General features: G+C 48.8%; 1 protein-coding gene and 1 pseudogene across 3 annotated transcripts in view; both read right to left on the bottom strand.

The window, feature by feature from the left end:
- LOC132335009 (zinc finger protein OZF-like) overlaps nt 1-19,777 on the bottom strand; it is a 150,578-nt pseudogene that overhangs the window by 62,819 nt on the left and 67,982 nt on the right.
- The window catches only part of LOC132334808 (hydrocephalus-inducing protein-like), a 119,560-nt gene continuing 102,159 nt past the window's right edge, over nt 2,377-19,777 (bottom strand). The window contains exons 1-8 of one of the 3 annotated variants that reach the window (XR_009488483.1): nt 19,573-19,765; nt 17,924-18,040; nt 16,505-16,624; nt 13,605-13,724; nt 11,129-11,263; nt 9,538-9,736; nt 5,620-5,744; nt 2,377-2,702 (exon numbers count right to left, since the gene is read on the bottom strand). Coding sequence is in view for 1 of the 3 variants with exons in the window: in XM_059860979.1 (XP_059716962.1) it covers nt 9,548-9,736; nt 11,129-11,263; nt 13,605-13,724; nt 16,505-16,624; nt 17,924-17,995 (636 nt within the window). In the remaining 2 variants the exon portion in view is untranslated. Of the gene's footprint in view, nt 2,703-5,619; nt 5,745-9,537; nt 9,737-11,128; nt 11,264-13,604; nt 13,725-16,504; nt 16,625-17,923; nt 18,041-19,572; nt 19,766-19,777 lie in introns of those variants that run through there. The other 2 variants (XM_059860979.1, XR_009488484.1) reach the window with 2 other exon arrangements.

A 19,777-nucleotide genomic window follows, 5' to 3' on the forward strand; every position in this document is an offset into this window, starting at 1 on the left:
TCCCAAACCTTCCCAAAACCTTCCCAAACCTTCCTTCCCAAACCCCTTCCCAAACCTTCCCAACCTTCCAAACCTTCCCAACCTTCCCAAACCTTCCCTTCCCAAACCTTCCCTTCCCAAACCTTCCCTTCCCAAACCTTCCCTTCCCTTCCCAAACCTTCCCTTCGCAAACCTTCCCTCCCAAACCTTACCTTCCCTTCCCAAACCTTCCCTTCCCTTCCTTCCCAAACCTTCCCTTCCCTTCCCTTCCCTTCCCTTCCTTCCCTTCCCTTCCCTTCCCTCCCTTCCCTTCCCTTCCCTTCCCTTCCCTTCCCTTCCCTTCCTTCCCTTCCCATCCCTTCCCAAACCTTCCCTTCCCTTCCCTTCCCAACCTTCCCATCCCTTCCCTTCCCAAACCTTCACCCTTCCTTCCCTTCCTCCCTTCCCGTTCCCTTCCCTTCCCTTCCCTTCCCCTTCCTTCCCTTCCCTTCCCTTCCCTTCCCTTCCCTTCCCTTCCTCCCTTCCTTCCCTTCCTTCCTTCCCTTCCCAAACCTTCCTTCCTTCCCTTCCCTTCCTTCCCTTCCCTTCCCTTCCCTTCCCTTCCCTTCCCAACCTTCCCTTCCCAGAACCTTCCTTCCCTTCCCTTCCCTTCCCTTCCCTTCCCTTCCCTTCCCTTCCCTTCCCTTCCCTTCCCTTCCCTTCCCTTCCCTTCCCTTCCCTTCCCTTCCCTTCCCTTCCCTTCCCTTCCCTTTCCCCTTCCCTTCCCTTCCCTTCCCTTCCCTTCCCTTCCTTCCCTTCCCAACCTTCCTCCTTCCCTTCCCTTCCCTTCCTTCCCTCCCTTCCCTTCCCTTCCCTTCCCTTCCCTCCCTTCCCTTCCCTTCCCTTCCAAACCTTCCCTTCCCCAACCCTTCCCACCCCCTACCCTTCCCTTCCCTTCCTTCCCGTCCCTTCCCTTCCCTGCCCTTCCCTTCCCTTCCCTTCCCTTCCCTTCCCTTCCCTTCCCTTCCCTCCCTTCCTTCCCTTCCCTTCCCTTCCCTGTCCCTTCCCTTCCTTCCCTTCCTTCCCTTCCCTTCCCTTCCCTTCCCTTCCCTTCCCTTCCCTTCCCTTCCCTTCCCTTCCCTTCCCTCCATCCCTTCCCTTCCCCTTCTCCTTCCCTTCCCCTTCCCTCCAAACCTTCCTTCCCAACCTTCCCTTCCCAAACCTTCCCTTCCCAAACCTTCCCTTCCCTCCAAACCTTCCCAAACCTTCCCTTCCCAAACCTTCCCTTCCCTTCCCAAACCTTCCCTTCCCAAACCTTCCCTTCCCAAACATCCCAAACCTTCCCTTCCAAACCTTCCCTTCCCTTCCCAAACCTTCCCCTTCCTTCCCAAACCTTCCCAAACCCTTCCTCCAAACCTCCTTCCCAAACCTTCCTTCCTCCAAACCTTCCCTTCCCAAACCCTTCCCTCCCTTCCCAAACCTTCCCTTCCCTTCCAAACCTTCCCTTCCTTCCCTTCCCTTCCCTTCCCTTCCCTTCCTTCCCTTCCCTTCCCTTCCCTTCCCTTCCCTTCCTTCCCTTCCCTTCCCTTCCCTTCCCTTCCCTTCCCTTCCCTTCCCTTCCTTCCCTTCCCTTCCCTTCCCTTCCCTTCCCTTCCCTTCCCTTCCCTTCCCTTCCCTTCCCTTCCCTTCCCTTCCCTTCCCTTCCCTTCCTTCCCTTCCCTTCCCTTCCCTTCCCTTCCCTTCCCTTCCCTTCCCTTCCCAAACCTTCCCAAACCTTCCCAAACCTTCCCAAACCTTCCCAAACCCTTCCCTTCCCTTCCCAAACCTTCCCAAACCTTCCCTTCCCAAACCTTCCCAAACCTTCCCTTCCCTCCCCTCCCCTCCCCTCCCCTTCCCTTCCTTCCTTCCCTTCCCTTCCCTTCCCTTCCCTTCCCTTCCCTTCCCTTCCCTTCCCTTCCCTTCCCTTCCCTTCCCTTCCCTTCCCTTCCCTTCCCTTCCCTTCCTTCCCTTCCCTTCCCTTCCTTCCTTCCCTTCCCTTCCCTTCCCTCCCTTCCCTTCCCTTCCCTTCCCTTCCCTTCCCTTCCCTTCCCTTCCCTTCCCTTCCCTTCCCTTCCCTTCCCTTCCTCCTTCCCTTCCCTTCCCTTCCCTTCCCCTTCCCTTCCCTTCCCTTCCCTTCCCTTCCCTTCCCAAACCTTCCCTTCCCAAACCTTCCCTTCCCAAACCTTCCCTTCCCTTCCCAAACCTTCCCAAACCTTCCCTCCCCTCCCCTCCCCTCCCCTCCCCTCCCCTCCCCTCCCCTCCCCTCCCCTCCCCTCCCCTCCCCTCCCCTCCCCTCCCCTCCCCTCCCCTCCCCTCGTTGGAGTATCAATGGAACTGGAATGTCAAGTGCTGAGCTCCTGAAGCCCAGGGACACACACCTCAGTGTCAGGCATGGTTTACTTGGCCTAAACCATTCACAAGCACCAACACCCCCCTCAGGCCACGCATCAGTTTCAGTCTTGGGCCATGGATCGCACTGAAATGCATCTTTCACACCAACCTCCTCTTCTCTTCAATCTCTCCTTTCTCAGTAGGAAAAGCCTTCCACTGGAAGTGGGCTGTGATGTTACTCCTTTTTTCAATGAACATGGTTTTGTGGCTTGACATGGTGATGAAAGTCTTCTCAAACTCCATGGAGTTTGTGCTCAACCCAGCATTGACTTCTACAGCATCTCCGCGGAGGTTTGTGTGGATATTTTCTTCACCTGGAACAAAGCAAAGGGGAGACTTTGCTCAGCTCAGTTGCTGATGGAAGCACAAGGAACAGAGCAAACCACAGGTCACAGAAGGAAATGTCACAGCTTTTAGCTGTGTTAGCAGTTCTGTGGATCAGTCCATTTATCACATCCTGACAGCTCTGTGTGCACAGCGTGAGCGTGTCCTGGGCACCTCCTTAAACAGAATCACAGAATCCCAAGGTTGGAAGAGACATTCAAGATCATCATGTCCAACCTGCTCTCTGACACCTCAACTAAACCCTGGCACCCAGTGCCACATCCAGTCTTTTTTTAACCACATCCAGTGATGGTGACTCCACCACCTCCTCGGGCAGACCATTCCAGTACTTTATCACTCTTTCCATGACAAACTTTTTTTTAATATCCAACCTATATTTCCCTTGACACAGCTTGAGATGGTGACCTCTCGTTCTGCCAGTTGCTGCCTGGAGAAAGAGACCAACCCCACCTGACTACAACCACCCTTCAGGAAGTTGTAGAGAGTGATAAGGTCACCCCTGAGTCTCCTTTTCTCCAGGCTAAGCAAACCCAGCTCCCTCAGCCGTTCCTCCCAGGGTTTGTGTTCCAGACCCCTCACCAGCCTCATTGCCCTCCTCTGGATGTGCTCCAGCATCTCAATGTCCTTCCTAAACTGAGGGGCCAGAACTGGACACAGCAGTCAGGGTTTGACCTCACCAGTGCCGAGTACAGGGGGAAAATGAGCTCCCTGCTCCTGGGAATGGCCACATCATTCCTGATCCAGGCCAGGAGCCATTGGCCTTCTTGGTCACCAGGGCACACTGCTGGCTTATGGCCAGCCAGCCGTGGACCAGCACCCCCAGGCCCCTTTCTGCCTGGGCACTGTCCAGCAACACCATCTCCAGGCTGTAACACTGCAGGGGGTTATTGTGGCCAAAATGCAGGACTTGGCACTTATTAAACTTATTTTGTTAGACTCTGCCCATTCATCCAACTGTTCCAGGTCTCTCTGAAGAGCCATCCTACCTTCCAGCAGATCAACACACGCCCCCAGCTTAGTGTCATCTGTAAATTTACTAATGAAAGGCTTAATCCTCTCATCCACGTCATCAATAAAAAATGGAACAGAACTGGCCCCAGCACAGACCCCTGAGGGACACCACTGGTGACTGGCCACCAGCTGGATGCAGCACCTTATTTCTGAGTGTGTTTGTAGAGATTTGGCCCCAAGGTGACAGTATGCACAGTGAGATTTGTCAGATGTGCTCCAGTGACCCAGTGAGATCACTGGGATTTCTGCATCCAAGTCCTTCAGGTGACAGGGTTGAGGAGCCCTGTTCAGTCCTGGCTCATCCCACAAGACTCCTGTCTCTCCTGATCCCTTGGATCCCTTGATGCTGACCAGCAAATATGCCTGGGGACATGTGGGCAGCAAAAGGAGGCCCAGAGGAACAAGTGACAGCCCACAGCAGGAGGGGACAAAGGCAAGGAAACACAACCAGCCTGGCTCTGCAATTTGACAAACCACTACAAAACGAACACCAAGAAAATCATCTTCATCATCTCCCTGTCCAAACCCACAGCCACATCAGTCTTGAAATATATTGTTCTGATCTCAAAAACCAAGCGGCAGCATTTCAAATTAAATTAAAAAGGGACAAAGGAAAGATTAATAAATTTAAGGAAAGATTAACACAGAGCAGCTTCTATATGAAGACTGAATGAGATTTCTCAGTCTAGAAATCAAACAGGAGATAGATATGAGAGGTTTGAAACAGCATGAACTGCCTGGGAAATGGGGACAAGGAAAATTTTGATTTGTCACCAAACAGGAACTTGAGGGCCTGAAAATGTTATTAGACAGAAACTAAATATATGTGTAGAGGGCAACATAGAAAAAGGGTCTGTGACAAGCCAGTGGAGAAGCAGCATACGGGACAGTGGTGTGCAAGAAATCCATTGCATTGGAGAGAGTCTGATGGAAACCTCACACCTCACTTACAGCACTGCCCAGGAATGAAATAAAACTTCACCCAGGCATAGCCACACGGTAGTGGAAAATCAGGGTTCCTCCTTCCTCCACTCAGCAACTCCCAGCAAAACAGGAGTCCAAAAACCTTAGCCCTGTTAGAGGGTGTCCTAGGGTGACGTAGGATGTTTGTATCCCCATTTGTGTGTGTTATTTCTGCTGAGGCTCTGCAGAGTGAAAGTTTTGCTTTGCGCCTCTTATCAGCCACTCCCTCACAGCCGGCAGGACATACAGACAGTACATAGTGCTGTTTTTTGCTTTTTGCCCTGCTTTTCGCTTTGCTCTTGCTTCCGCTTTGCTTCTGCTTGCTCTTGCTTTCTGCTTCTTCTCATTAGTTTAGCTAAACAGTCCAAATTTCTTCCTGGACTGTTTCTCCTTTCCTTTTTGGATCTACCTGAACCTGCTCCGGACTGGGACCTGGGAAACACCGAGAGAGAGTTTGCACCCTGTGGCTGCAGCAGCTGCCCCAGCACCAGAGGGACTGATAACAGAGCAACTGCCCCAGGAGAGACTTTCTGAATTTGTCATCTTTTTCAGAGCGGTGAAAGAGTGGTGTCATCCGGTATTGTTCATTTTGTGTGCTGGGGGATGCTGTGCCTGTTAAATAAACAGGTTCTTTCCACTTCTGAGGAATTCTTCCCGAACCAGTTGGGAGGAGGGGCGGTGTGGGTTTGCTTTCTGGAGGGGCCCGCTTTTTGGAGATTCTCTCCCAATTTTGCCCTAAACCAGGACAGAGGGGATCCACTTGATCAAGCCCCTAAATACCAAGGAGTTCTCAGTTTGCTTTGGGGTAAAGCTGAACAGGGGAGGTACCTCTGGAGGGAATGGAGGGGGATGGGACAACAGGGAGTGATGGTGGAGAACTGTCCTGTGCCCCGTGCAGGGCCCAGCACTCACCTGTGCTGCAGCACACTGCCAGGGACCCACAGTGGTCACCCGTGGTCAGCGGGTGAAATCCCACTGTCACCTGCATGGTGTCACCAGTGTCCAGAATTCCTATGGCCGGCACCACGGAGAAAGGACTGCAACACAAAGAGAGGGATCAGGGCTCGAGGAGACACCTGGGCATGAGATTCCTTCTGTACTGCAGCTCACCTCAGCTCACTTGGTGTGAAAAATGCATATTATATTATTGGCTCTTCGCAAATATTAAAATGAATACTATCTATCTTGTGTTGGGAAGTTATTTTGTATCACTGTATTAATCCTTTTTAAGTAGTGCGTTAAATGTAGTTTTAGGCTAGAACATAATACTAAAATAGCAACTATGTGATGTAAGATACTTTTTCTAACTAGCTCAAGAAATGGATAAGATAATCAAGAAATTATTCACACAGAGATAACAGCAACAGGATACCCAAAATCCCAAGAGAAGAATTACTGCCTCCTTATTGGGAAGAACCAGACTTCATGGGGACTGAGATGACTGATTTACGAGATGAGGGGGGAAGTTGACAATAAACAGAAAAATCCCTAGTTTGAAAGGAATGTTTGCATTGTGTATGAGATATATGAATATGCAACAGGCTATTGCTTTTAAGGATTAATCCTTTGTTAGCAAAACCTGTTCTGTGGCAGAGCAGAACACCCAGATGTCCAATATTCTTTGCTTTTTTATTTGCCTGTTATTGTCCTAACTCTGATTGTCCAAATGTTTATTGCTCAAATTTTTATTACTATTGTAATAACTATTTTTTTACTATTAAACTTTTAAAATTTTAACACAAGTGATTGGCGTTTTTCACACTTGGGCAAGCAGGGAGCAACCCAACCACAGTCAGCAGAAGACAAGGCAGGGTCAGAAACAGCCACTGAGCCACTTCTGAGGAGATCCAGCCCCCACAAGATGCTGTGGGATAAAATGACCTCACCTCCCCCATACTCTGCATCCTGCCCTCTACAATGAGACTCAAGGGTCCCACTGCCAGCAATCCCATCAGAGAATGGTTTGTGAAAAGCACAGAGAGGGTTCAGAGCTATCTGCATGCACAACTATATACTGAGTAGCTCAGGAATTTCTCTTTTCCTGCTGCTTATAGAACTCATCTCAGGAGATGCAAATGTTAGGGCACTACCTGTCCTGGGATATTACAGCCTAGGAATCAGACAGGGAGAAGAACTTTTCCTTGAAGACCAAGGAATAATTACTGTTGAATTTGCAGTGTGGTTCTTTGGTTTATTTTACCCTGAAAACATCCTGATTTAGCCTAAAAAGGGCACATTTTATCAGCACTTCAATAAAAGTTCTAAGAAAAGGAGCAATCAAAACTCTGAAAGAGTGCAAATGCACATTAGAGCAATATAGTGACATGGAAACCCAAAAAGAGCATGCCATTTACAGTCTGAAGGATCCAATCCCAGCTCAATGAAGCACCATGAGCAGGAGCACACCAAGGAAGCAGACCAGAAGGTTTCTGTGTGTTTACCAGCAATGCACTCAGACTCTGGGTTGTCATCCAGGCTGGTAACTGTTTGCTTGGCCTACCAGACAAACTCTGTGCAATGTGTTGGAAATGCTTATGCAAATGTGTTGGTGCACTTTGGATTTAACAGGAGCAATTAGGATTGGTCACCAGGTGAACAGCTCTTGCCTGACAAACACAAGACTCTGTGCTTTGATGCTCAGGGACAGCTCAGGGGAAATGTGCTTCTGCCCAGCAGCTGCTGGGCTTTGTGCTCTTCTACAGCCCCACTGAGGAAACAAAAGTTCCTGGCCTTGGTGCTTTGCTGCTGGTCAATCTGTCACTTACAAGTGTGTTCAGGGGACTTTGGTGATGAACCATCACACACAAAAATAAGGAGAACATCTGGCAAGCTGAACTTTGTTCATGTCAGCAGTGACAGCTGATGAACTTGCTTCAGGTTCACCTCATTAAGGTCCTCTTGCTGCAATGATGGGCCTGACCTGTTCCCATTCCCACTGGTGAGAACATCACTGCTGGCTGATAGAGAAGCCTTGGGCCAGGAATGTTTATGTGCTGGACATGAGGCTTTGGAGAGAGGGGAGGAAAGACAAGGCCCCAGCAGCCCCAGAGCTCCTGCATCCGCCCCAGGGGTGATGCCAGGACTGCTGCAGCTCTCTGCTGGGGCTCGAGGGGATCAGTGCCTGCTGGGGGCAAGGCACAGGATTTTGTTCTTCTTCTTCTGCCAGAAATTTCACTGGAACAGAGAAGCTGCCAGTTAAGGGAATCCCTGGCCACACTTCAGCACTGCCTCCATTCCATTCCATTCCATTCCATTCCATTCCATTCCATTCCATTCCATTCCATTCCATTCCATTCCATTCCATTCCATTCCATTCCATTCCATTCCATTCCATTCCATTCCATTCCCACCTCTGCCCCATGTTACATGCTCCTGCCCTCAGATGGCAGGATGGCAATAACACTCCTGGGGGTGACTTCAGGGGTTGCCTGAGAAAGAAGGTATCTTCTTATTTTCAAATTATCAGGAGAAGAGGATCCAGCCAAGTTCAGGACTCTGTTTTCAGGACTGAAAAACGGAGTGCAATTCAGCCCCTGCCTCTCCTACATCCCACCCTGGGCTCTACCCACCAGACTCCTCTGTTCCTGCTGTAGCAGTCATCTCTCACACACACCTGGCTCCCCAAGACCAAAGGACACAAACTCTACTCCTCTGAATTTCAGCCAACATCACTAAGCTGCACCCTGAGCCCAGAGATAGAAGAACTGTGAAGAAGACATCCCTGACACTGTAATAACCAAATGAAAACCAGTGCCAAGAGATGGGGCAGGCAGGCTAAATTTTGGCCTTTTATCTGTTCATTGTGAGCTGTTCCTTAAGATAGCTCCCATCCTTTAGATCTGTCCTTTCAATGAATCACTACTGCACCCAACAGGCAAAAAAGAGAAGGTATGGAGGGGTTTTAATAGGTTGTTTTCTTCTGCTTTTTAACTAGGTCCATTGGGAAGTTTGTTTCCTTGTATGGCATCTAAAGGCAGGTCCAGATCTCCCAATGGCACCTTGCAATCCCCAGACAGTGCTCTTGCTTTGAGCAGTGTGTTTGCTCAGATGATTTCCAGAGGTCCACTCTGGAAAAGTTATTGTACACTTTTATCTTCTAAATCAGCCCAATTGTTTTATACATATTCACTAAATGTCTCATATTTCCTACACACCTGTGCACGTACCTATGGGCATGTGGTATATTGAGAGGCATTGGAGGAACTTGACCTTCATCAAAGTTTCCAATGAAGAATTCATGATGTTTTGGCAAACATTTAATACAAACCAAAATGAAAAAATGGCGGAAACACAGGGACTTCAGAAAAAAAAAAGAAATCTCAATGAAAGGGGGCACAACCTTATTCAGAGATTTAAACCATCTGTTTGAAATTTTAAACTGGCTTTCAAAGGTTCATCATGGAGCAGAAGAGGGGACTGATGCCCCCAGCTGGCAAGGGAAATCAGATCAGCTTTAGTAGCAGGAACTGCCTCGGCTGCCTGCAGCACAGCTCATGTTGGGCAACTCATGAGAGGAGCACTGGAAAGCCACGTGCCTGTGGCCTCCCACAGAATGGGCCTATTTGGCTGACAGTGCTGAGTAAGCATTTCAGAAGCTGCTTGTGCTCAGGAGGGTGCAAGCCAGCTACCAGCATGTTCCAGCAGCCTCCAGGAAAGCGGGGCCAGAGAAAGCTCAAAGGCTGCATCCTGCTCAGAACACCGAAAGCGAGAGCAGATGTCCTCCATCCTGCTCACTTCCAGCCAGGCTGCAGGGCTGCTCTGGCTCCTTTTGGTGCTCCTTCCCAGCCCTGTTATCACCCAAAGGTGTTTTGTGCAAGGACAGATCCTGACCTCTGGGTGCTCAGCTGGTAACGAGCTGCCTGGGTACCGACATTGCAGACAGCAGAGTCTTCTGGATGCTGCACTTGACTGGACACTTGGAGAAGTCCAGCTGGTCAGGGAAGTCCAGGCTAGCTCGGGCACCAATGGCCCAAATTGGCACAACTGTCCTTTCCCTTTCAGTGACACAGACGAGCTCATGGGAATAATCCTGCAGGAAAAGAAACTGCCTCAGCACACGGCATTTAGTGCCATCCCCATGGCAGAAGAAAAACCATTTCCTAGAACCCTTCAAGGGCATCAATTTAGCTATTCCACCCCAAAATGAACACTAAGTTCTACTGATATGTCACATTTTAAAGGCACCAGTGTACTTTGCAAAACCTGTCTCAGTGGCATTAAGCTCTTTTGTCACTTGGGTCATCCAGAGAACTGCCCTAGGCCACCACAATTTTTACTCTAAATTTTAATGATGATAAATAATTCCTAAGTCCCTTCTAAGGAACATGGAGCTAGGGAACACAGGACATTCCTCCTTAGGTTTCTATATTCCCACTGTTTGAGAATAGGACAAAGTGTTAAACTGACTCTAAGCAGCAAAAAGAAGATGAGAAAATAGCTGCACCCAAAGCACTCCTGCACCTCTGGCCTGGTGCAGAAACATCACTTGGCTCAGAACTCCCCTCTAACTTTGCCTCTCCAACCAAGTAAGGAGGAGAACAGTGCTAAGAGGCAGCAGGATGCTGTTGGAAAGGACCTCTCTTTGTTTCCCGGCAATGCTTCCTCCCTTCCATGCCATCTCCTAAACCCTTCTGTATGAACAAGCCTCCAGATCCCAGCACAGCTGTTCAAACCTCCCCAGAAAAGCACCTTTGGCATGGAATGGGTGCCAGCTGACAGAGCAAGCACAGGGACAGGCATGAAGATAGAGCCACAGCTGTGTCACTGCCACGGGATCTGGGCTCACAGCTCTGCCTGCAGCTTGTACCTGCCCTACACGAGCTCCTTCAGGCAGGTGTCCCAGTCCCCTGCAGCTCAGCAACCTCCTGCTGACCAAGGGCACCCAGAGCCCCAGTGTGCCTGTGCCAGGCCGGGCTCACAGGCACAGCACATCCTCTGCCCTGGTCCTGCAGCTGTACCATGGTCAGCTGTGCTCTGGGACAGCACAGCTGCAAGGCTGCAGAACAGAGGGGGTGAAAAAGCACCATATTTGCTCCAGCCCAGGGTGAGGCAGTGAAGCTGTTGGCAGTCAGGAAGGAGGAAAGCTCTCTGACCTCTTTGTTCCTCTAGCATTTTCCATAACAATTAAATCCCTTCCACTGTACCTAGAGATGGCCGAACACCTATCAACAGCCCTCTGTCCTTTTCCATCCTGTTCCCTGTGCATCTTCCCTTGGCAATGCTCAGGAATGTGCAGGGAGGGGAAGCAGAGCCTGCCAGGCCTGGCTGCAGTGCCTGACAGCACGTGCCAAGGTGTGACTGGCTGCAGGCTGCCTGCCCATGGACTGGAGCCAGGCTCACAGCATGCAATGGGCTGGACCCACAGTGCAGGGAAAACAGTGGCTGTGGAGATCATTCTGTGCTTTGGCTCCTCCAGTCTCACCTTGTTCTCGGCGGGGCTGAAGCGGATGCGCACAGGGGCAGACGCGCCCGGCGGCACGACACGGAACACATCGCTGGAGCACGTGAGCTGGAAGTAAGAGGAGCTCTCCATGGAGACCTTCACCACCTGAGGAAACTGCAGCAAAGACATGAAACAATGATTTTGCCACTTGTGGAAACAGGATGAGAGGAGAGCTGTCCATGCCCTGCTGACATCCCTCCTTGGTCCCTTTCCCAAAACACTTTCAGCTCTGCAGGCACAGGCACATCATTCACAAGGGTGAACTCAAATCCCTTCTGTCTGGCTCCAGCATTTTGGCCAGGGCCAGTAAGGCAGTGCCTGGTAGGAAGGAAGGGCCAAGCAGGTCAGCACCAGCCAGATGGAGACAGAGCACCTGAACCAAGTCACCTGCATATTCATCAAGGCCAAAAACCTGCTGGCTTCTGCCTGCACACAGCCATGCAGTTGTCATGTTCCAGAGGGGGAATGTGCTACCTAAAAGCAAAACAGCACATTGTCCTGGGGGAAGGAAGAAATTCCCTTCTAGCAGATCAGGTTGGGGTAGGGCAGTTCTGGGGATAGAGTCAGGCAGGCAGACCAGCAAGAGAGGAGACCAAACACTGTGGCCTTACTGGGAAGAAAAGCAAACCTGAAAAGCAAAAGAGGGAACCCAGCAAGACAAGCCCTAAAACAAGGAGAAGGCAAAGAGAATTTAAATGGGCAGTAAAGCAGCAAGGAAGAATCATAAAACCATGAGAGCAATCTGCCAAAAACAGACAGGCTGTGACTATTGACTATGGGATTCAAAGGCATTTTCTGCCTGGAGAAACATGACCAGCACTGACTGACAGTGTGGTTCCAGGATGAAAAGCCAATCTGGGCTCTCCAGGCCTTCTTGCTGCCTGTGCAGGCAAGCTGGGCTGCTGGGCATTCCTAACTCCAGCCAGCAGGCCAGACTCTGCCCTCTGGGATACACAGACACAGCAAACATGCATTTTCTAGCTCATTGATACCAACCCCTAAGCGCCAAAATGCTCTCCAAAAGTCTAAACCAATGATTTGGACTCCCTCCTGTCTCTTCCCACCAGCCCACTCTTGGCACAAGCCTCACTTGAGAAAATCTTTCCCTGACTGAAATTCCAATGGTCTCTCTTTTCCTCTTTACACTGGAACACAACTGCTGACATTTTTCTACTTTCTTCCTCTCAACTCTCTTGGGAAACTGCAAAACAATCACAATTTCTTCAAGTGAAGGGGAAAACCTCCAGGAGCACATGGCTTTGGTGTGCTGTGGTTCTCCAAAGGGAAAGCAGAGCACTGTGTTGCTTTTGGAAAAGCTGAGCAGAGCTGGATGAAGTGGCAGGAGCCTGAAGTGGCACCTAAAGGCCTCCCACTACTTCTGCTACATCCACCTGATTGCAGGGCTCTTTCAGAACACAGCTCCTGCAGTGCCAATGCCGTTAATGAAAAGTGATTCCAGCATAAAGTGGAGAAGACTCAGCCCCTGAGCTTTGACTGTGAGCTGCACAAAGGGAGCCAAACAGGCTGAGAGAGGCAGAGGAGCCGAGATTAACCAAGGAGACACAGGATGTGGTACAGACTCAAGGCAAAGCCCGAGAGCAGGTAAGAACTGTACAGCCTTCAACATTCACACCAATCCAGAGCTTGCAAGAGAAGGCAACTCCTTTGGGATAGATACCATCAACACATGGCAAGAATCAGGGGAGAATTCCCAGCACAGGAAGATTTCCACCATCCTGCAGAACAAAGGTGCTGAGACATTTTCTTCTGCACATGCTGCAGCAGATAACTTGCTTTGCTGTACGCTCTGGGAATTACACCTCTCTCCTCTCCCAGTGCAGTGTTAAAGAACTGCGGAAACCCAGGGCACTGGGATTATTTCTCTGTCTGCTTTGGGGTGTCCTGACCCCCAGAGGAGCACTGACTTTGACCCTCATTCATGGAGAAAGTTTCCTAGACTTCAAGATAGACTAGAATCCACAAAAGTGTGAAATAGATTAATTATAGAGAGCAGTGTAGGTGTATCACTTAGGTGAGAAATTTAGGTTTTGGGATTTTTAGTATGTCGTGGATGGAAGCAAGATGGAGGGCACAGGGTGTCACCCCAAGTTTCTTCTTCATGTTTCTTCTTCCTTCTTCTTCATGGGTTTGGGTGATGTTTTGTAATTGGACAGAAAAGTCTGCATTGCATGCTTCCAGGAACCAGCTACTAGGTTAAAAGGGAAAATAATCTAGGTGTCCTTCCTTAATTGAATAGTTTAGACTTAAAAGACTTTGTAACAAGTGAGAGTTAGCCATTTTGTGCCTTGCTAATGAAAAGCTGCTGAACTCACAGTAGTGAGACTGTTTTACTCATAAAAATAATAAACACCTGAGTGTGAACATGAACTACCATCTCAAGTGACTTCAGTCCAGACCCAGAAAATCCAATAAAGCCCTACGTCCCAGCTCTTACCTTGTACACATTGGTGAGAGACAGCACCATTTCAGAGACACCATGAATGTCAAAGTTCTGAAATACCACCTCTGGTGGGGAAATCTGAAACAAGTTCTGCTTTCCGGGATCTGACGGCAGCTGGAGAGGCGAGAGAGAGCAGGGAGAGGTTCAGCTGCTGGGAGGAAGGTTCATGAAGGATCCCGTACATTGATCCCCAGTGAAGTACAGGCTCTGGGTGAGCACATCTGCCCAGCCCACACTGGGCAAACAGTGGCTCACCCCCCTCTGCTCTGAGCTGATCCAGAGCTGCTGGACCACACAGAGCAGGCTCAAGCCAAGCTGCTCTTCTGGCATGTATTTCTCCAGCTTTGCTTCTCCAGAATGCCAGGCAGCACTTACCCTAAGCACAGCCCTGTGCCCATGTGGTCACAGAGTGCTGGGGCACTGCCTGAGCATTCATGGAGTAAGTAAAACCCACAAATTTACATCAAACTCCATGGGAAAGATTTTGGGATGTCCTTTACTCTGACACAGGGAAACCGAGGCCTGCACAACTGCACATCTCTTTTTTGATCTAGAATTAGGCATCAGTAAGAAGAGAACAGTACCAGAGGAGGTGTGAGAGATGAGGTGATATTTTGCTGAACCAAAAGGTTATCAAGTTAAAAAATGAAAGTTGGTTCTGTGGGTTGTTGTTTGGATTGTTTGGATTTGTTCAGGTTGGTTTGTTGGGTGTTGCTGTGAGCTGGGAGAAGGACAGGGTTGAAGACCTGACCAAAAAGAAGCAGGGTGAGAGGGGAGGGGACAGAAAAGCTGGTGATCTGAGAGAATGGAAGTTCTCAAGTACCCATCCAAGGGGAAAGGGGACAGGGACAGCCCTGGCCGGGTATAAAGGGGATTAGAAAGATTGCAATTTTCTCAGAGAGTGTGTTTGTTCATCTCCAGGGGGAAGGAGACACACCTGGCTCAGCTGCATCGTTACAAAAGTTTCCTTTTGCTTCCATGATTTTGTACCCCTTCATTGTATTTAAAAGTTAGTGTGTTTCTAACAGAGGGAAAGGCAAAAATAAAGTAACACAGAAGTTAGGAAAAAGACAAATGAGGTGAATGCTGAAAGAGGAAAAGGTTCACTTATTTTCTCAGCAACTTGGGTAAAAGTAGAGTTGCTATCTCCTTTTTCCATGTGCTTTAAATGGGTGCTTTCTTGTAATTATTGCTATCTTGTAATTATTGCTATAGTATTGATACCATTGTAGAGGCACGTCTGGAATGACACAACAACAGCAAATGCTTCTGGAGCAGAGACATTGCTTTGAGAAAACTCTCCCCTGCTTGTCTGCCTTCTCCAGCCATTCTGCTGTCACTGCAGAGACACAAGCAGGTCTCCTGTGTGACTTCACGGCAGACACAGCCTGCTGAAGGGAGTGGCTGCAGCACACTGTCCCTTAGTTGTGCCCTTCCCTGAGGTGTTCCCAATGCCCCTCTCCAGGGCAATCCTTAACCAGTGTGTTCCATGTCTCTTGCTGCCAATTTCCTGCTCAACAGTGTGATAAATGAATGTGATTCATGCTAACAGTTGTAACTAAATTTTAGATATTGTAGAAAATATTTATTAAAAAGTAATAGAGGAAAAGGAAATGTAATTAGGGTCACAAAACTGATGCTTTCAGATGTTCATGAGAAAATAGGATGCAGGATGTAGTTTGAGATAAGTAACATCCCAAAATGCAATAGGCCTCGGGATAATTAAAGAACCGGCCTTGAAATGGACAAAATTAGAATGATTCCAGGTATCTATGACATAATAAGGCTTATTTTTGGAATATAATGCTGGCTTCTATAACACAAGACTTGAGGTGCATGTGCAAAGTGTGGGGTTGTTCAAAGGTTGTTCTCCTCATCAAGTGACGATGAGGAGAAGCCTTCATGGGAAGCGACCACCAAAAGCCAAAAGACCCCTTAGAAACAAGCAGACCATGCACTGTGCAGTATAGTGGCATAGATCTCAAGAATTGAAAATGGGAGGAGATTTACAGAAAATTATTGATGAATATGTTTTAGCATACAGTATATAAGTTGTGTTTGGATTCTTTTATCTTTTGTACGGGATGCAGGGTGAGAAAACCCGCCCGTACCCTGACTGGTTTTGCTTATGCTTTATCCAAACCACTGCCAAATTATTTTGTATCTGATTATATTTGATTGCATTATTTTATATAAAATTGTTGCTCAATTAAAAGTGCTGTTAAATTCTAATTTAGTGGTTTATTAAATTAGACATATAGGGACCTCATTTGTAACAACAGCCCACCTCGGTCACCTACCCGTTTGGACTGTGCTTTCTACTGAGCCAGTCCTGCCAGAAAAGCAGCTTTAAACACACCTCTGAGTAGGCACTGATCCAGATAAAGCACATCCATTCCCCTCTGCCCAGGGCCAGTCCCCTCTACATCTGGCTAAATCTAACACCCTGTCAGGGTCCAACACATTGTTCCAGCCCAAAGCTTTGATGCAATTAGTTTTGTTAAATCTGAAGTAATTCCTGCAGGTCCTCGGCCTTCAAAGGCCAACACTGCCACTCTAGAGGGAATCCTGTGACCCCGAGCATTTGATGGTGACCACACCAAAGCAAGAGGTGGCTCCTTCAGCAGGAGAATGGCAAATGGCAATTTTGTGCCTTTGTGTCCCCAGCCTTCCCCTCATTGTTTCAGCAATGGCAGCTACACCCCAGCAGCTTCAGCAGAGGTTATTTCTGTTGGCTTATGCAGACCAGGACTCCCAGTCCACCACTCCCAGCAGTTTGCAATGCCAGCAGGACCTGGACACTGAGGTATTTTGCTGGAGGCAAGCCTGTCACAAGCACACACCCTCTTCAAACTTCACATCAAACAGAAAGGAAAAGAGCAGGAAAAGGCTACCTTTGGACTAATCTCCCTCAGGTCTACACATGGGCCAATTCTGGGCAGAAAACTCCCCCCAGTGCTGGCCTTCTTCTTCATGTTGAGAAACTTCTCCCACAGGAACTTAGGGGGAAGCAGCTGAAAGGCAAAAATAAACCAGCTAGAGCCTCAGAGTTGTGCTTGTTCACAAAGGCTTTTCTTGAACAAGTGGCACTGGTGAACAATTTGTGATCACATAGTCTAGGACAGTCCTGGAAGCCCTGGAAGTTACTTGCTGAAATACTTAGCACCAATAAATAAATAATACAGAGTGCAAGACATACTCCAACCATGTGGCTGTGTCCCATTAGCTTCTCCATGATTTGATGGGACATGTTTGGGGATTTCTGTTCTTTGGGCATTTGTTTCCTCTTTGGTTTCATTGCATTGAGGCAGTGACAATTTCAGAGAGTGGGGAGGAGCTCTCAGAACTCGCCTAACTCCATCCCTGCACAACACTGAGAACTCACAGCAAGGAGATAGCACTGATGGCTGAGTCCGAGATACACAAGAAAGGAACATTGTACCAAGACTGAGGAGCACAGGAATGTGTCCAAGTTTTAGTTCTCTCTGTTAAATAGCATTTGTTTTCCCTGTCTGGGCTCACAGACCGCTCCAGAGAAGAAAACAGAGGGATCTCCCTGACAGAGCCTCAGCAGTGGGGCATCTTCAGTCAAGTGAGCTCCAGACACCAAGGGGGCCACCTTGTGGCCCTGACTCTGGTGAGCAGGTAAGAACTGTACGGCCCTCAACATTCACACCAATCCAGAGCTTGCAAGAGAAGGCAACTCCTTTGGGATAGATACCATCAACACATGGCAAGAATCAGGGGAGACTTCCCAGCACAGGAAGATTTCCACCATCCTGCAGAACAAATGCGCTGAGGCATTTTCTTCTGCACGTGCTGCAGCAGGTAACTTGCTTTGCTGTACACTGTGTCTGTGGGGCTGGATCTGTGCCCACACAAGAGCTGAGAGAGAACAGCTGCTTTGGAACCTCTTCTAGCTGGGACCAGCTGTGGCTCTCAGGGCTTTGGGCAGAGTTTGAGCTTCCCCCCACCACATGCCCAGGTGCCCAAGGGCAGCTTGGTCAGAGCAGCACTGGTGAGTGTCCAGTCTGACAGAAGGAATTCCTGTGGCAAAGGGAAAGGGACAGAACACGTGCTCAGGGCTTCAGCTGTACATTGGTTTCACTTGGCTCCGCTGGCACAGCCAGGCAAGACCCTGAAACATCACACACTGTTCCCTACTGCACCAGGGCAACCTTCACCAACAGGAGCATGGCACAAAGAGCTGGGGAGGGGGTCTGCAACTTCACAGCACTGCTGGACAACAGGGGCAGGGAGAGCAGGGACACCAGGGGTGTTTGCAGCCTTAACACAGCCCAGTGAGTACTTACAGTAAACGACGTCAGTCTTTCCCTGGACAAAAGATGAGGTGTCGAGCTCTTCTCTGGGACTCCAGAAGTCATTTTGAAGAGAGGATCTCCCAGATGAGTGACAATGCCTCAACAAAACTGGAAGAAGCAATTACGGAACTCTGAAAATCCAGAACCCAATTCATGGCAGATTCAAGGGATATACTGGTGCTAAAAATTTTATATGATTTGAAAGTGCTTGTTTGGTGTGAGTAGCTAGTATTGTTAGGCCTCTGGTTGGACTTTATTTGAACTATATGGTTACCAAAGATGGATCATACTGAAAGCTGGAGCTAAAAATCTGAACATTAATAATAGTTAGAACAGACAAAGCTGCAGCTTAAATATTACTTAAAATAGCTAGAGTGGACATCCTCTTCTTTAGGCTAAGGCACCCCTGCTGTCTCAGCTGCTCCTCACAGGACTTGGGAGAGACTGGAATGTTAAGGCTAATGGCTTAAATATTGTTATAAAGGACTTTCTGCCCATTTTGACAAAACTGTATAAAGCAGCTGGGACCACTGAAGCCCACCCCTCCCTGAAAATGCCTCCTGACTGGAACTTGGGACTGTGAGTTAAGCTGCCTAAGGGAACTTGAACCAAGACAAAGGTGACACTATTGACCTGTTATCTCAGGTCTGGGGAGAAGTAAACAAGACTGAGCAGAAAAACCTATCCACAACAAAGCCAAACCCAGCAGCTGTCTGGAAAATCAGCTCTGTCTGGGTTCAAGGTGGGCAAGTCATAGCCACAGACTCAACTGCTGAGGCCAGGTTTGCACACAAGCCTCCCATCAAAAACCTCCACGGTGCCCCCAGACCCACTCCTGAGGCCTTGCACCAGATGACTGCAGGGCATGCAAAGTAACACACCAGATCTGAAAATCCACAGCCCAATTCACGGCAGACTCAAAGGTCAGACAGGTGCTAAAGATTTTATATTATTTGAAAGTAGCAATAGACAGACTCCAACTTGCCCCACCCCTGGGAGGTGCCTGGGAGGTCCCACCTTGCCGAAATCTGCATGAATCCATTGGAGTCTTACGTTTTGTGAGACCTCACCACAGAGAAGACCAGAAGAGGATTTTATGGTACGCCAATGGGATCCATGGAATGGTGATATTTTCTACCTAATCTGTCTCTGTCACTCTCTTTGTCCCCCCTCTTCCCAACCCCCCATCCCTCTCCCCCGCTTCTTTTTCTATTCTTTTCTCTCTCTCTCTCTCTCTCTTCCTCACATTTACTGTTACATAAAATCCAGACTATTGACTTTGGCATATGGTCTTGTTTGCACCTCAATTCAGAGGCCTCTCCCTAATATTTAATAACCAGATGATAACAACCCGTTGAAACAGAACTCATTTACCTTTAGAGCAGTTTAAGCAATCACTTCAGGAAAAAAAATGTATAGACTTACAAATGTATACACTTACACTTACAAAATGCTGCATTTCTTCAGTGCAAAAAAAGCACAATCAGTAGAGCATATATTGTTCATCCACTGAGCTCTGCATGCCACCAAACTGCTGCACCAAAAGACGGGCATTATCCCATCCTGTATTTCCCTTTGGCATTCTCTCTCAGAGTGCAGATGAGACAAAACCGAGAAGTTCAACTTTAATCAATCTTTACCTTCAAAGGAAATTCAGGAACGTGCAGAAGCCAATGCTCTGCACGTTGATGAAATCTTCGCAGAGGCCAATGCTCTGCACGTGTAGGAATTCTCTGCGGAGACCAATGCTCCGCGATCAATTCACTCGGCAAATCGCCCAGCGAAGCCGCCTGCAGGAGCCCAGGCTGCGCACAACCAGCCAGGACCGCGTTCTCAGGCAACTGA

The sequence above is a fragment of the Haemorhous mexicanus genome, chromosome 16 (genome assembly GCF_027477595.1).
Source record: "Haemorhous mexicanus isolate bHaeMex1 chromosome 16, bHaeMex1.pri, whole genome shotgun sequence".
Lineage (NCBI taxonomy): Eukaryota > Metazoa > Chordata > Aves > Passeriformes > Fringillidae > Haemorhous > Haemorhous mexicanus.